This window comes from Saimiri boliviensis, chromosome 21 (genome assembly GCF_048565385.1).
Source record: "Saimiri boliviensis isolate mSaiBol1 chromosome 21, mSaiBol1.pri, whole genome shotgun sequence".
Classification (NCBI taxonomy): Eukaryota; Metazoa; Chordata; class Mammalia; order Primates; family Cebidae; genus Saimiri; species Saimiri boliviensis.
This window is the reverse complement of record NC_133469.1, coordinates 33,710,703-33,727,782: the sequence shown is the minus strand read 5'-3', so window position 1 is coordinate 33,727,782 and position 17,080 is coordinate 33,710,703. Positions and strand designations below refer to the sequence as shown.

Below are 17,080 nucleotides of genomic sequence, written 5' to 3'. Positions count from 1 at the left end.
TTACTTGTCTTCTGGTTTGTTGAAGCAGTAAGTCAGACAACATTTGCCACAATAATGTCTGTCAAAGTGGCTTGTCATAAGCATTCCAGCACCATTATTCATCAGAAGGGCACTCTCAACCAAGGCGACTAATTTTGCCATTCTCATCCACCTTATAGTATTTCAGGACAGCCAGCTTAACCTTTCTCTTGTGCTTATTCTTCTTGGGAGTGGTGTAAGACCCTTTTCTTAGCACCACCCCGAGGTCTCAACACCAGGTGAAGCGTAGACTCCTTTTGAATGCTGTAGTCAAAGTACGTCCATCTTCCGGTTGCTTGCCAGCAAAGATCAGCCTCTGTTGATCAAGAGGAATTCCTTCCTTATCCTGGATCGTGGCCTTTACATTTTCTATCTCATCCGAGGGTTCGACCTCGAGGTGATGGTCTTCCCCCTAAGGGTTTTCACGAAAATCTGCATTGTGGTGGCGGCTCCACCGCAGACGGCGGATCGAAAAGCTGAAATATTTTTATACTGTGTTTTGTAAAACATTTGAAAGCATGTGAGATTCCTAGTGCAGAGACTAAAAGCTAGCAGTAGTCATTTAAATACTTGACTTTATGCTAAAAACATGAGGAAAATTGTTGGGTGTCTTGGGATTAGAATCACAGATAATTTGTATTTTTGCCCTATTTTCTACATTTTCTAATTTTTGCAATTAAAACATTTATTTTTCATTTATTTTATTTATTTTATTTTATTTTTTTTTTTTTGAGACGGAGTTTCACTTTTGTTACCCAGGCTGGAGTGCAATGGCACGATCTCAGCTCACCGCAACCTCCACCTCCTGGGTTAAAGCAATTCTCCTGCCTCAGCTTCCTTCATTTTTTGAGATGGATTCTCCTTCTGTCGTCTGGGCTGCAGTGCAGTGGTGCAATCTCGGTTCACTGCCACCTCCACCTCCCGGGTTCAAGCGATTCTCCTGCCTCAACCTCCCAAGCTAATTTTTGTGTATTTTTTGGTAGAGACGGGTTTCACCCTGTTGGCCAGGTGTGTCTCCACTCCTGACCTCGTGATCCACCTGCCTCAGCCTCCCTGTAATCCCTCCCAGGGATTACGGCCATGAGCCACCACTCCTGGCCTCAATTAAAACGTAATTTAAAAGGAGTTCTACTTTATGCGACACCAAAGCCAGTGTTTTAGGGACAACTTTTATCTGAAGTTAATGTGGCCAAGTAGTTTTAAAATAATTTAGTAAGCTTCAAGGTTGTAATTAACAGTGTAACTAATATATACTTACTGTAAATTAGGCCTAAGTACTTTTACATAATTATGTAAATTTATATAAATTATGTATTTAGGATAAATTAATAAGCATTCTTTCTAGATAATTTGAGCTAATTTCCTGATGCTTTTTTCCTGTCGTGTGCATTTACCATCCTCAGCTTTGACAAATTTAGGAGGGACGAAAGGCAATTCCATTTGAGTTACAATGAAAATAATGTCTTGCTAGGAAAGATTAGAAGATAATAGTATATAGTAATATAATAATAGCTAGGACAGCTTAGAGACTGGGCATGGTGAGTCACATCTGTAATCTGAAAACTTTGGAAGGCCGAGCCAGAATCACCTGAGCCCAGTAGTTCAAGACCAGCCTGGGCAACATAGTGAGACGTCCATCTCTACAAAATATTAAAAAGTTGATCACAACTCCTGACTTCAGGTGGCTCGAGCCTGTAATCCCATCACTTTGGGAGGCCAAGGTGGGTGATCACTCGAGGTCAGGAGTTTGAGACCAGCCAGCCTGACCAACATGGTGTAACCCCATCTCTACTACTAAAAATACAAAAATTAAGGCCGGGCGCGGTGGCTCAAGCCTGTAATCCCAGCACTTTGGGAGGCCGAGGCGGGTGGATCACGAGGTCGAGAGATCGAGACCATCCTGGTCAACATGGTGAAACCCCATCTCTACTAAAAATACAAAAAACTAGCTGGGCGTGGTGGCGCGTGCCTGTAATCCCAGCTACTTAGGAGGCTGAGGCAGGAGAATTGCCTGAGCCCAGGAGGCGGAGGTTGCGGTGAGCCGAGATCGCGCCATTGCACTCCAGCCTGGGTAACAAGGGCGAAACTCCGTCTCAAAAAAAAAATACAAAAATTAGCCAGGTGTGTAGGCACGAGCCTGTAATCCCAGCTACTCAGGAGGTGGGGGCAGTTAGTGAGCCAAGATCCTGTCACTGCACTCCAGCCTGGGTGACAGAGCAAGATTCTGTCTCAAAACAACAAAGAAAAAACTTGGAGCAAGAAAAACTGAGTAGGAAAAAGCCCGTTTAGAGAGGTGCAATCCAGCCTTCTGTCATGAGGCTCCTGAAAGGTTATGGCCTGGCATTAAGCTCTCTCACAGGTGCTCTCATAATTTCTGGGTTTTTAGTATTTTCTTTTCTTTTTGAGATGGAGTTTCACTTTTGTTGACCAGGCTGGAGTGCAATGACACGATCCCGGCTCACTGCAACCTCCACCTCCTGAATTCAAGTGCTTCTCCTGCCTCAGCCTCCCAAGTAGCTGGGATTACAGGCATGCGACATCATGCCCAGCTAATTTTATTTTAATAGAGATGGGTTTTCTCCATGTTGGTCATGCTAGTCTAGAACTCCTGACCTCAGGTGATCCTGCTGCCTTGGATTACAGGCATGCCACCATGCCCGGCTGGTTTCTATTATTTTTCTTTATTTTTTTTGAGACGGAGTCTCTCTCTTGTTGTCCAGGCTGGAGTGCAATGGCCTAATCTCAGCTCACTAAAACCTCCACTTCCTAGGTTCAAGTGATTCTCCTGTCTCAAGCCACCCAAGCAGCTAGGATTACAGGCATGCACCACCTCACCCAGCTAATTTTGTATTTTTGGTAGAGACAGAGTTTCTCCATGTTGGTCAGGCTGGTCTCAAACTCCCGACCTCAGGTTGTCTGCCCACCTTGGCCTCCCAAAGTGTAGGGATTACAGGCGTAAACCACTGCCCTGGCCAGGTTCTATTTTCATTTGCTTCTCTATTGTTCTTGGACTAATTTCCCCAACTGACTGAACCTTTGGGACTCCCTATGCCAAACTTTGGGCCAACAATTTGGACCTAAACCAAGATCTTACATGTATTTAGTAAAATTCTAGAATAATTTCTCTCTCAAAGAGCTTTCCCAAACGGACATTTGAAAATTAATAATTAGTTGCAGAAGGGGACAGTTAGAATTACAAATTATCAGCCTGGCGCAGTGGCTCACACCTGTAATCTCAGCACTTTGGGAGGCTGAGGCGGGCGGATCACGAAGTCAGGAGATCAAGACCATCCTGGCCAACATAGTGAAAGCCCGTCTCTACTAAAAAAATACAAAAAAATTAGCTGGGTGTGGTGTGCGCCTGTTATCCCAGCTACTGGGGAGGCTGAGGCAGGGGGAATCGCTTGAACACTGGAGGTGGAGATTGCAGTGAGCCGAGATTGCGCCACTGCACTTCAGCCTGGTGACAGATCGAGACTGTCTCAAAAAAATTTAAAAAATTAGCCGGGTGTAGTGGCAGGAGCCTGTGGTCCCAGCTACTTGAAAGGCGGAGGCTGGAGCAGTGAGCTATGATTGTGCCATTGCTCTCCATCCCCCCACCAAATAAAATAACCAGAGCAGTGTTTTTAATGTTATCTTTAATTCCCTATGCAAGCCTGAAAAGTAGGTATACTTGCTACCCCTTTCTGAAAAATGTGGAAAGGGAGAGCCAGGTGGTGAAATGACTGGCTCAGGTTTCACACTAATTGGGCAGAGCCAGGATTTAACATCTTCAAAGAACGGGCCTTCTCCACTACTCCAGGGAGTTTCCAAGACACTAAAGGGGATTAGATCTGTTTCCCGCAGCTTTAGGAAGAATTTGGATTCCAAAAACAGCTTGATTTTTAAAATCATAAACACCTGCTATATTATCATCTACAACGTGTCTCTGTATAGGCTTTAAAAAGCTTAGCAGTTTTATGGAGGTTACATACGGCTTTTTACCCACCTTATTCTGTTTGAGCTTAATTGCCCCATGAACAGGTTATCGTCTTCCCAATTTCACAGGAAAGAAAACTAAGGATAAGTAAGAAGACTAACTCTCCATAGCTTATAGGAGGTGACAGAGATGAGAATGCAAACTCAGGCCTGATTTGCAAATGTTTCCCTCTGCCTCTTGCCTGCAAAAAAATAGTTTGTAAGAAACACACTTTATTCAGTAATGCAAACGAAAGGAAAAACGTTTTCTGCGGCCAAGATTCACAAGAAGGGAGCTGAGTTAGTTAGTGGTCACTCACTATCCATCACCCTAATTTCACAAATAAAGTTTCAACAAAGTATGCCTCTTGGAAGAAGAAAGGTAGCCTTCGCTGTCCTTTAACGAGGAAAACTGCGTTCTCCTTCACACCTACGTCTCTCTTCACACCAACCACTGCGCAGTACCACAGGGCAGAAGCCGGTGCTTGTGGTATTTCTTATTCCTGTACTTGGGACTTCTTCCTCAGGACAGCAGTTACCGGCACTGCTCACGTATTTGCATTTCTGTGGCCCCCTGTCAGCCTGAGTCGGCCCAACGTGGTAAGCGCTTGACATTCGCCGTCTCACTTCCCCAGCTACACTCGCATTTCTCCTTTCCGTGCAGGTTAAGGAAAGATTCAGATTACGGGAAGGAAAGAACATTTCAGTATATTTGTCAGTCGCCTTTTTCTCTATCAAAGCCAATCGTGATAACTTTGCCTATTAATGAAGCAACCAGTACTCTCGCGTAAGCCTCACAGATTTATAGAGAAGCCATTTTAGAAGGAAGATCGAAACTCAGGTAAGTGAGCTTTGCCCAAGATCACGCCACCCGCAAAACAGCTGAGGTTCGAACCCCCACTGGGAGGGCTCGGAAGACCCCATTCTCCTAAATCAAATCCCCTCTGCCGAAGCCCGACGGTTCTCTGCCAGTGCCAACCCTGCAAACACAGCGGTGGTCGCGCCCCAGGCCGCGGTAGCCGCCAGTCCAGGCCCATCTCGCCTCCGCCTCTCCGGGAGGCTGGCGTGCCGCGGGTCTCTGGACCCAACCGCCGCCCGCTCTGCCCCGCAGCGCGCGTGGGAACGTGGCGGCGGCTGCCTCCGGGCTGCCCACGGCGATCGCCTGCGCGCACGGGAATGGCTTTTCGCTATCCCCGCCGCGGCCTCCTCTTCGCCGCCGCCGCCTCCTCGCCGCCAGGCCGGCGCAGGGGCAGGCGTCTCGGCAGCGCGCTGCGGCGTTTCTTTTCCGCCCGGCACCGCTGCAGCCACCTCACATCCGGGCGCGCGGCGGGGAAGGCGGCGCCGGGCCCCGGGTGCGTGGAGGGAGTTATTAAGGCGGAGGGGGCCGAAGAGGAGGGGCGGAGGGCCGGGCTGCAGTTACGGCGGCTGAAGAGAGACAGCCCGAGCGGGTCGGGGTGGGGGCGCGAGAGCGAAGGCTGCGGGGAGCGGCGCTGGGGCCGGCGCGGGCGGTGGGGTGGGGAGCGGCGGCCGACGCAAAGGGTCGCCGAGCGGCGGAGGCACCGAGTAAGGGCCGGAGGCAGCAGCGGCTGGGTCCGGGGCACCGCGCGCCGGTGCTCGCGGGTGTAGAAGGGGCGCGGGCGCACTGCTCCCGGGGTCGCGTGCGTGAGCGCGGGCAAGGGCGCGAGGCCCGCGGGGCGGCCGGCGGGTAGCGAGCGGGCGGGCTTGGGGGGACCGAGCCGCCCGGCCGGGGAGGACGGCGGCGGGCCTGCGCCCGCTCCAGCTCGAAGCGCCCGGGCGGGGGGATTCGGCCTCCCCGCTCCCTCCGGCCGGCCTCCCCTCAGTGAGTACCGTCCCCGCCCTTCCTCCGAAGGAGGCCTCTGGGCCCGGGCCTGCGTGAGGGGCTGGGGGTTGGGGGTCGCGGCCCCGGGAAGCCGAGTTTTGGAGCTGAAGCCGGTGCTCGCTCTTTGCTTGCCGTCGGCGCCCCTGACATGGCCACAGGTGCGGCTGGCCGGGCGATCGGCGCTCGGGCCCGGTCCCTAGTCGCTGATCCCCGGATAACAAGGGGCAGCTGGCGCCGTCCATTGGCAAGTGACAGGCACTTTACAACTGTCCGACTTCGCGGGTTCCCAGCCCAACCAGTTTGCTACCTGTCCCTGCTCCGGGAAATTTCCCCACCGCTATCTTGAAAGATACCCCTGGGTGGCAGCGACTAATTTTGGTTTCTCTTTGTATTGAAGCTGCTTGCAGGTTATACCTTGAGTTGGGCACCTTCTACTTTTTACCCTGTTGATGCTTAGAATACCAAGATAACTAAGTACCAACGATTCTATTTCCAAGTTCGAATTTATAGCGTAATTTTTGGGTGAGGACTTGTTTTTAACACTAGCAGTTTTAAGAGATTAAAAATTTTCAAGTTCTTAAACAGCCAAGATTTCTGAAAACTTACTGTTTTGGGTGACAATTTTGTTGCTGATTTGTCTTCCAGGTGCAGAGCATTGTAGACCAAGGAGCCATGGATAGGAGAAGTGTGGGTGAAACAGAAAATGGAGATGCTTTCCTTGACCTGAAGAAGCTGCCTGCCTCCAGATGCCCCCATCGCTATACAAAAGTAGGCTTTGTTACTAATGAAATACTGTTTCTTTATAGGTGGGGAAGTTCGTAACATTGTATACCTATTTCATTCCTGTTATCTAAAGTGGACTAAACATTAACTAAATTTAATAGAGCAGTACTTTGAACATTTTTCTGCAATTGTAGATACCAAAAGTTTAAGCTGGAATTTGCTTCCAGAGGCTTTTAGGTGAAGGGAATGTAGGCTGAGATATTATATAAAATTTGTAGATGAGTGTGCTTTGGCATGTAAGTTCTGTAACAGCTATGTAATTGGTATGTTACTGATTTAGGTACTGTACTATGAGAATTAAAGCTCTGGGACGCGTCACAAAATTAGTATCTTCTGTATTGATGTTTCCTTGAGAGGCAGACTTCCCATAGGAATGCTCTTGAGTGTGCTTTGCAGGAGTAACTGGATTTTTCAATTTTTTTTTGTTTTGTTTTTTTAACTTTCTATTACAAATTGTATATGGACTCAGAAAAGTAAGGCTTCAGTCATATTTCCCCTAGCTAAAAGCTGGAGATGCTTAAACTGCTTGTCCAGATAACTGCTTTTGGGAGAGGGAGGAAATCTTTATTTATTTATTTATTTTGAGATGGAGTCTTGCTCTGTCGCCCCGGCTGGAGTGCAGTGGCGTGATCTCGGCTCACTGCAACCTCTGCCTCCCAGGTTCAAGCGATTCTCCAGCCTCAGCCTCCTGAGTAGCTGGGATTACAGAAGCGTGCCACCATGCCTGACTAATTTTTGCATTTTTAGTAGAGACGGGGTTACACCATGTTGGTCAGGCTGGTTTTGAGCTTTTGACCTCGTGATCCACCTGCTTTGGACTCCCAAAGTGCTGGGATTACAGGCATGAGCTACCACGTCCACCTGTAAGTCATATTTATTAAAGATCTTGCTTTAATACATGTCTTGTTGGCTACTGAATATTTCTGAAGAGATTGGCAGGACTTGAATTTTGTTTTTTTGGTTTTTTTTTTTTTTTTTTTTTTTTTTTGAGACAGAGTTTCGCTCTTGTTACCCAGGCTGGAGTGCAATGGCTCAGTCTCAGCTCACCGCAACCTCCGCCTCCTGAGTTCAGGCAGTTCTCCTGCCTCAGCCTCCTGAGTAGCTGGGATTACAGGCACGTGCCACCATGCCCAGTTGATTTTTTTGTATTTTTAGTAGAGACGGGGTTTCGCCATGTTGACCAGGATGGTCTCGATCTCTTGACCTTGTGATCCACCTGCCTCGGCCTCCCAAAGTGCTGGGATTACAGGCTTGAGCCACCACGCCCGGCCAGGACTTGAGTTTTAAATTCATCTCTGGGTCCCTGAAATGTAACGGGCTGGATCACATAAAATTGCTCAACAGTGTTACAGTAGTTGGGACCATTGATGACAACAAGGGTTATATCCTAGATGGGTCCATATCTATATATTTCTTTAGTACTTGTTTTGTTTTGTTTTGTACACGACAGGGTCTCACTCTGTCACCCAGACTTGTGTGCAGTGGTGCAATCATGGCTCACTGCAGCCTGGACCTCCTGGGCTCAAGTGATCTCCCATCTGAGTTTCCTGAGTAGCTGGTACCACAGCACCACTATGCCAGGCCAAAATTTGTATTTTTTATAGACATGGGGTTTCGCCATGTTGCCCATGCAAACTCCTGGGCTCAAGCAATCTGCCCACCTTGCCCTCCCTCAGTCATGGACACTACCATCACTTATTGTCCCTAGCTTCCTGGAATACTGACTGGTTAGTGCTTTAAAGCCAGGCCTTGTTTTTATGCTGGTGCACTACTCTTACCTACTTGATGAAGTATCAAAGGCTGTGAGATTAATATTCATTTTTAGCACTTAAGAAAACTGAACCACTGTAAGGGGAGAAATGTTTTCAGGTGTAAAGCGTTCTTGGTTGATTGCTGTCTTAGGCATGAGAGCATGTGAGTTGATAGAAAACTTTTTCCTGCATTCAGATTTTTTCTTCCCAAATGTGTTTTCTCTCAAACCTGAGAGTGAGTAGTGTTTCACAACTTACATTCATTTCCTGAAATGTTGACAGGTGAATTCGCAATGGAGAAAAGCTATCAAATGAAGGGAAATTAAAATCTTCCAGTACTTTTTTTTTTTTTTTTTTTTTGAGCTGAGGTCCGGCCCTATCACTCAGGAGGGAGTGCAGTGGTGCACTGCAACCTCTGCTTCCCAAGTTCAACCGATTCTCCAACCTCAGCCTCCCAAGTAGCTGGGACTACAGGTGCACACTGCCACATCCAGCTAATTTTTTTTTTTTTTTTTGTATTTTTAGTAGAGACAGGGTTTCACTGTGTTGCTGACGTGATCCCTGTGGCCTCGCAAAGTGCTGGGATTACAGGCGTGAGTCACCATGCCTGGCCCCTTCCAGTACTTTTTGATTCTAATCAGTCTACTTGTAGAGTCCAGGCAGAGAGGCTTTTGAATCATTTTCACACACTGATCAGAGGTTAACATGTATATTTCATCTTTGTTCATATTTCTGTCTTTATGCTTAAATCATTTTTAGGAAGATACTTTTCTTTTTTTGTTGAGGTGGAGATTCACAGTCTCCAGCGCTGGAGTGCAGTGGTGTGATCTTGGCTCATTGCAACCTTCACCTCCCAGGTTCACATGATTCTTCTGCCTCAGCCTCCCAAGTAGCTGAGATTACAGGCACCTGCCACCACGTCCAGCTAATTTTTTGTATTTTTAGTAGAGGTAGGGTTTCACTATGTTAGCCAGGCTGGTCTTGAACTCCTGACCTTGTGATCCGCCCACATCAGCCTCCCGAAGTGCTGGGATTATAGGCATGAGACACCGGGCCTGGCCAGATATTTCTCTTTCTTAGGGCAGGACTTAAGTTTGTTTGCAGTAAAGATAAAGAACCTCAGTATTGTCCATTTTTGGCAGTCCAACCTCAGAATTCTGTCATATTTAAATGTGCCTTAATGAACTGGTTAGAAACGTTTTTAGCTTAATGGCAGTGGAGCTTAGTTTTAAATCTTCTACCAAATTACTTGGAAAAGGGTTTATTTTGTATTCTAAGAGGATTGTTAATGACAATTGTAGGATGGTGTTTAGGCAGTGTTAGGGGATAGTGCTTTCATGTTTTTCAGCACTCTAGTAATTTTATGTGGGACTTAAGGATAACGAAGTCTTTTTCCCTTTAAAGAAAGCTTGAAATTATTATGTGTTCCTAGCACTATAATAAATATTATGTTAGTTCCACAACTGGAATAACATTCAGACCATCCTGCTTCCTTGTCTACATACTGAGATCAAACTACTGGAATAAATAGAAATTTTTTTTTTTTTTTTTTTGAGACGGAGTTTTGCCCTTGTTACCCAGGCTGCAGTGCAATGGCGCGATCTCGGCTCACCGCAACCTCCGCCTCCTGGGCTCAGGCAATTCTCCTGCCTCAGCCTCCTGAGTAGCTGCGATTACAGGCACGTGCCACCATGCCCAGCTAATTTTTTGCGCTTTTAGTAGAGACGGGGTTTCACCATGTTGACCAGGATGGTCTCGATCTCTCGACCTCATGATCCACCTGCCTCGGCCTCCCAAAGTGCTGGGATTACAGGCTTGAGCCACCGCGCCCGGCCGGAATAAATAGAATTTAATGATGTTTCTGCCATTTCAAGTTCATGGTCTAGAAGGTCTGGAAGCAGTAGAGAGAAACTCTTCTCATTAGTGATTTTTTTTTTCTTTTAATAGGTTGTGTATTCTGTGGAAACTTGTAGCTGTGTATGTTTATTTACAGGGTGAAAAAACACAGGCCAGATAAGAGGGCTCCTTAACCTTTGACCCTTCTTAGTGTTCATTTGCTTTCTGGGATGATGTTAATAGTTTGTTGTTCAGAATTTGAAGAGTTATTGTTCTTCCCCGATGAGTAGAAGAAGTGTAGATGTTTTGCTTTTCAGGGTAACATACCAGAGTTTCCTTTTGTGTTAAGAAATCCTTTAGTTGAGCTTGCTTCTCAAATGTTAATATGCCTGGGAGATCACCTTTAGGCCTTGAGAAAGCGAATTCTGAGTGATAAGTAGGGGTAGTCCTGAAGATTCTGCTTTTTTTTTTTTTTTTTTTTTTTTTTTTTTTGAGATGACGTCTCACTCTTGTTGCCCAGGCTAGAGTGCAATGGCACGATCTTGGCTCACTGCAACCTCAGCCACCTCCTCCTGGATTCAAGCAATTCTTCTGCCTCAGCCTCCCAAGTAGCTGGAATTACAGGCGCCTGCCACATACCTAGTTAATTTTTTTTTTTTTTTTTTTTTTTTGAGACGGAGTTTCGCCCTTGTTACCCAGGCTGGAGTGCAATGGCGCGATCTCGGCTCACTGCAACCTCCACCTCCTGGGTTCAGGCAATTCTCCTGCCTCAGCCTCCTGAGTAGCTGGGATTACAGGCACGTGCCACCATGCCCAGCTAATGTTTTGTATTTTTAGTAGAGACGGGGGTTTCACCATGTTGACCAGGATGGTCTCGATCTCTTGACCTCGTGATCCACCCGCCTCAGCCTCCCAAAGTGCTGGGATTACAGGCTTGAGCCACCGCGCCCGGCCTAATTTTTGTATTTTTAGTAGAGACGGGGTTTCACCATGTTGGCCAAGTCTCAAACTCCTGACCTCAAGCGATCCACCCACCTCAGCCTCCCAGGGTACCAGGATTACAGGTGTGAGCCACCGTGCCTGACAGATTCTGGTTTTTAACTCACTCCCAGGTGGTGCACATGCTGCTGGTCCACTGACTATACTTTTGAGTATCAAGGCTTTGGTCTTCCTTAGAGAACTTAATAAGTGGTGTTGGTGGTGTCAAGTAACTTAGATGCATAGTTACTCTTTAGGGTTCAGATGATGTTCATTGTGCTTCCAAGAATATCTTAGAATTCAAGTTAGTCACATTGGGTGTTTTCAGGCCTACTCCTAAACCTCAGTGCGGGATGGTTATAAGTGGGTTTATCATATGCACCTGTTACCCTGAGGGTCCAGAGTCCCTCAGTTATGAATGCTGGTCTGTTTTCTAGGCCAGGTTCCTAAGACCAAAAGCTATATTTTTGTAATGTAAGTGTGCATTTTTAAAGTGATTGGATCATGAAGGACTTTTATAAGTTATAGAATGGGATCTCACCTGAAAGTTGTGGTTTAAACAGTGGTTCTCAAAGTGTGGTCCCTGAACTAGTATTAGCATCATCTGGTAACTTGTTAGAATTACACATCTCAGGCCTCTTCTCAGTGGTATTAAAGGAGAAACATGGGGAGTACAGGTTAACCATCTGCATTTGACAAGCTCTTCAGGGGATTCTGACTCTGGTTCAAGTTTGAAAACCAATGGCTTAAGAAATGATCAACTCCTGGCTGGGTGTGGTGGCTCTCACTTACAGTCCTAGCAGTTTAGGAGACTGAGGTGGGAGGATTGCTTGAACCCAGGAGTTCAAGACCAGCCTGAGCAGGATGACAAGACCCTGTCTCTACCAAAAAAAATGTAAAAATTAGCTGGGAATGGTGGCATATGCTGGTAGTCTCAGCTACTCAGAGGCCCTGGACAGGGGACTAAGGTGAGAGAATTGTTTGAGGCTGCAGTGAGCCATCATTGCACCACTGCACTACAGCCTGGGCAACAAAGAGAGACCCTGTCTCAAAAGAAAACAAAAATCTTCTCCTGGCAGTGGTGCTCATTTAACTTTTTCTTCATCACAGGCCCTCGTCGACCAGTTTTTGAGGAATATAGTATCTGCTGTTCTGTTAGTGATGCCATCTTCTGCTTGAAATACGTAATAGAAATGTTTTAAGCCATCCCACTGTTGAGATCAATGTTTTTTCTTCAAGTGAATAATTTTTTTTTCCTAGACAGAGTCTCACTCTGTCGCCCAGGCTGGAGTGTAGTGTTGCAGTCTTGGCTCACTGCAATCTCTGCCTCAGTCTTCTGAGTAGCTGGGATTAAGGCACATGCCACGATATCCAGCTAATTTTTGTATTTTTAGTAGAAACGGGGCTTTACCATGTTGGCAAGATTGGTCTCAAACTCCTGACCTCAAGTGATCCACTTGCCTCCGCCTGCCTAAGTGCTGGGATTACAGGTGTGAGCCACTGCTCCAGGTCAGATAGATCAATCTCACAGAGAATACATACGTTATACTGTTCTTCCTTTGCTCCTGTATTCTGCCACTGATTCCTTATTAAATGACAGAGGATACATATGTTATACTGTTCTTCCTTTGCTCCTGTATTCTGCCGCTGATTCCTTATTAAATGACAGAGGATACATACGTTATACTGTTCTTCCTTTGCTCCTGTATTCTGCCACCGATTCCTTATTAAATGACTGTCACCTGCCAGTTGGACAAGGAATAAAAGCAGAGACACTCCGAACATTCAACTCGATACTGATCAGTGCTAAACATGTGTGTTAAAGGTGAAAGTGGGTGTTGAATTATCTCAGTTTAAGTTCATCTGGAATTTTTTTGTTTTTGTTTTTGTTTTTGTTTTTGAGACAGGCTCTTACTGTGTTATCCAGGCTGGAGTGCAGTGGTACACTTAACTCACTGCAGCCTCAAACTCCTGCCTTCAAGTGCTTCTTCTACCTCAGCCTCCTGAGTAGCTAGGACTACAGGTGTGTGCCACCACAAATGACTAATTTTTTCATTTCTTTGTAGAGATAGGATCTCATTATGTTGCCCAGGCTGTTCTCCAACTCCTGACCTCAAGCAATCCTGCCTCAGCCTCCTAAAGTGCTGGAATTACAGGTGCAAGCCACTGCATCTGGGCCTGTGTGGACTCTTCATAACCTTGACTAGTTACAAAATGGCTTTCTGTAATCATTAGTGTCTCTAGGGATCTTTAAGGGAAACCACCTTAATTTGTGGCTGGTAGGCCAATTGGTCATAGCAGTCAGTACATCCGTGTTTGTCTTTCCTTTAAAACCACCAGGAAAATAGACAAGCAGTTGAAGTGACTGACTGGAGTAATCCTAGCCTTCTTGGATATAATCAGAAGGCTTGAAGCCAACCCCCAGAGAAAAGAGTAACTGTGATTTAAATCCTAGGTTAAAACAGAAATCAGGTGGTCAATTTTTCCTGTGCAAAAATCTTGTTTGATAACTATAAATGTGTCTTTCATAAACTGAGTAGTAACTGACAGGTGACATTTCTGTGATAAATTGAGCTATATGCTTCTTAAGGTAATACAAAAATAAGGATACCTATTTATGTTGGAGAAGGTAGAATTGTGGTATCAAACATCATCGGGAGGACAAGGTGGGAGGAAGAATTGAGCTCAGGAGTTCATGACCAGACTGGCAACATATGAGACCACATCTCTTTAAATAAATAAATAGCCAGGGGTGGTGGTGTGCACCAGTGGTCCCAGATACTCAAGAGGCTAAGGTGGGAGGATCACTTGAGCTTGGGAAGTTGAGGTTGCAGTGAGCTATGATTGCACTGTTGCATTCCAGCCTGGACAAAAGAGTGAGACTCTGTCTCAAAGAAAACAAATCATGATTCAATCTTAATGTGTCAACTGTCCAGAAAACCTAGCTCACTGGAAGTTCTTAAATTGGGCTGACTGGGGACTGGCTGGTAGGACCACAGAGAACAGCTTTTGAGTGCTCTTTCCTACCCATTCCTTTGTTGTTGAGACAGAGTCTTGCTTTGTTGCCCAGGACAGAATGCAGTAGCGTGATCTCGGCTCACTGCAACCTCTACCTCCTGGGTTCAAGCGATTCTCCTGCCACAGTCTTCTGAGTAGTTGGGGTGACAGGCATGTGCCACCACGCCCAGCTAATTATTTTTGGTAGAGAAAGGGTTTTGCCTTGGTGGCCAGGCTGGTCTCCAACTCCTGACCTCAAGTGATCTGCCCACCTTGGTATCCCAAAGTGCTGAGATTACAGGCGTGAGCCACTGTGCCTGGCCCCTGCCTGTTCCTTTTTTGTTTTTGTTTTTGTTTTTTTTGAGACAGAGTCTCACTCTTTCACCCAGGCTGGAGTGCAGGGGCGTGGTCTTAGCTCACTGCAACCTCTGCCTCCCGGGTTCAAAGTGTTCCTCTGCCTCAGCCTCCTGTGTAGCAGGGACAACAGACGTGTGCCACCACACCTGACTAATTTTTGTATTTTTAGTAGACGCGGGGTTTCATCATATTAGCCAGGCTGGTCTTAAACTCCTGACCTCATGATCTGCCCGCCTCCAAAAATGCTGAGATTGCAGGCATGAGCTACCGTGCCCAGCCATTTTTGAGACAGAGTTTCACTCTTGTTGCCCAGACTGGAATGCAATGATGTGATCTCAGCTCACTGCAACCTCTGCCTCCCGAGTTCAAGCAGTTCTCCTCCCTCAGACTCCCTAGTAGCTGGGATTACAGACATGTGCCACCATGCCTGGCTAACTTTTTGTAATTTTTTTCTTTCTCTTTTTTGTCTTGATTGAGTTGTGACTTTTTGTTTTTTTGTTTTTGTTTTTGTTTTTTTTCTGGGGGGACGGAGTTTCGCTCTTGTTACCCAGGCTGGAGTGCAGTGGCACTATCTCGGCTCACCGCAACCTCCGCCTCCTGGGTTCAGGCAATTCTCCTGCCTCAGCCTCCTGAGTAGCTGGGATTACAGGCACGTGCCACCATGCCCAGCTAATATTTTGTATTTTTAGTAGAGATGGGGTTTCACCATGTTGACCAGGATGGTCTCGATCTCTTGACCTTGTCATCCACCCGCCTTGGCCTCCCAAAGTGCTGGGATTACAGGCGTGAGCCACCGCGCCCAGCTGTCATATGAATTCTCGTACTAGAAGAAAGTCTTTGCATCAAATCAACGAATGTTAGATGCTTGGGTGAGTCCAGGTGCCACGTCCTGTGTATCAACTCTGTATGATGTGATTTGAAACCTGCGAATAAGAAGTATTCTACTTATAGCCATTAACTTCACCATTGGTGGACGATGGACTGTATCCCAAATGCCTCTGTGTTGTTAGTTCCCTATTGCCCTGGATGCCAGCTATGGATTTTATTGCTCTGTTTTGACCTATTTTTACAACTTTCTAATCTTTATCAGAATAATTATGACTCTAGAATGAAGCATCAGGTCAGTTCAGCAACCATGTGAGAGCCTGATGAGCCAGGCCCAATACTAGTAGGCTCATGGAAGGGACTGGGAAAGGTCAAAGATGGACCCAACCTAATCACTGTTCTTGTGATATTTGCCTTTTTTAGAAGAGCCAGGCACACATAGGTGGAGTACTGGGTCACTTCTAAAGTGCTTTGACTATTAACAGTAAAATAAGCTATTGATTTTTTAAAAATTTACCTTAATTATAAAACATTGAGCTTTTTACTCTTGTGAATTAACTTCAGCTCACAAAGGCAAGGAATATTTCCCTTTTAATCCCCCTTCCATAAATGTAAATGTGACTTTCATATAATTCTGTGTAATGTCGGAATGTCCATCAGAATGCATGGTTGCTTCTGCATAGGATTCCTGCAGAAATAAATGGATAAGAATTTTAACCATTGTTCTTTTAAGCTTTTCTTGAGATTCATTTGCTTTCTACTTTAATACTGATCACCAAAAGTGGTTGTTCATACTGCTAATTCCCCAGTAGGTTGTTTTGGGAGACTTGACACGTTTTCTTTAAGGAAGGCTGCTGCAACTAAGAAAATATGTTTATACTTCCTTGGGTGTGTGGCTCTTGGGCAATTAGCAGCTTGTTCTTGCCTAGTCAGGTTTTAGTAACTGGTGCAAAAAGTGAGGTCTCAGGGACCGGGCACAGTGGCTCACACCTGTAACCCCAACACTTTGAGAGGTGGAGATGGGCAGATCACCTGAAGTCAGGAGTTCAAGACCAGCTTGACTAACATGGTGAAACCCTGTCTCTACTAAAAATGCAAAATTAGCCAGGCATGTTGGCACATGCCTGTAATCCTAGCTACTTGGGAGGCTGAGGCAGGAGAATCACTTGAACCCAGGAGGGGGAGATGGCAGTGAGCCAGGATCACACCATTGCACTGCAGCCTGGGCAACAAGAGTGAAACTCCATCTCAAAAAAACTAAAGTGAGGTTTCATTTATTAACTCTTGTATTCTCTAGATGATCTTAATGAATTTATTCATGATCAGTAATTTTCTTTTTTTTTTTTTTTTTTTTTTTTTTTTTTTGAGACGGAGTTTCGCTCTTGTTACCCAGGCTGGAGTGCAATGGCGCGATCTCGGCTCACCGCAACCTCCGCCTCCTGGGCTCAGGCAATTCTCCTGCCTCAGCCTCCTAAGTAGCTGGGATTACAGGCACGCACCACCATGCCCAGCTAACTTTTTGTATTTTTAGTAGAGACGGGGTTTCACCTTGTTGACCAGGATGGTCTCGATCTCTCGACCTCGTGATCCACCCGCCTCGGCCTCCCAAAGTGCTGGGATTACAGGCTTGAGCCACCGCGCCCGGCCCATGATCAGTAATTTTCTATAGGTTTTTAAGACTCTCCAGGTTAGGCACAGTGGCTCACACATGTATTTCCAGCACTTTGGGAAGCCGAGG

General features: G+C 46.2%; 1 protein-coding gene and 1 pseudogene across 9 annotated transcripts in view; one reads left to right on the top strand and one right to left on the bottom strand.

Annotated features, from left to right (window-relative positions):
• On the bottom strand, positions 1-528 carry LOC101030468 (ubiquitin-ribosomal protein eS31 fusion protein-like; annotated as a pseudogene).
• A 4,061-nt stretch (positions 529-4,589) lies between these two features.
• Positions 4,590-17,080, top strand: part of EIF4ENIF1 (eukaryotic translation initiation factor 4E nuclear import factor 1) — a 64,659-nt gene continuing 52,168 nt past the window's right edge. For 2 of the 9 annotated variants that reach the window (XM_074391030.1, XM_074391028.1), the window contains exons 1-2: positions 5,868-6,337; positions 6,461-6,583. In XM_074391030.1, coding sequence (XP_074247131.1) covers positions 6,488-6,583 — 96 coding nt within the window. In that variant the 5' untranslated portion in view covers positions 5,868-6,337; positions 6,461-6,487. The other 7 variants (XM_039462475.2, XM_039462476.2, XM_074391026.1 and 4 more) reach the window with 7 other exon arrangements.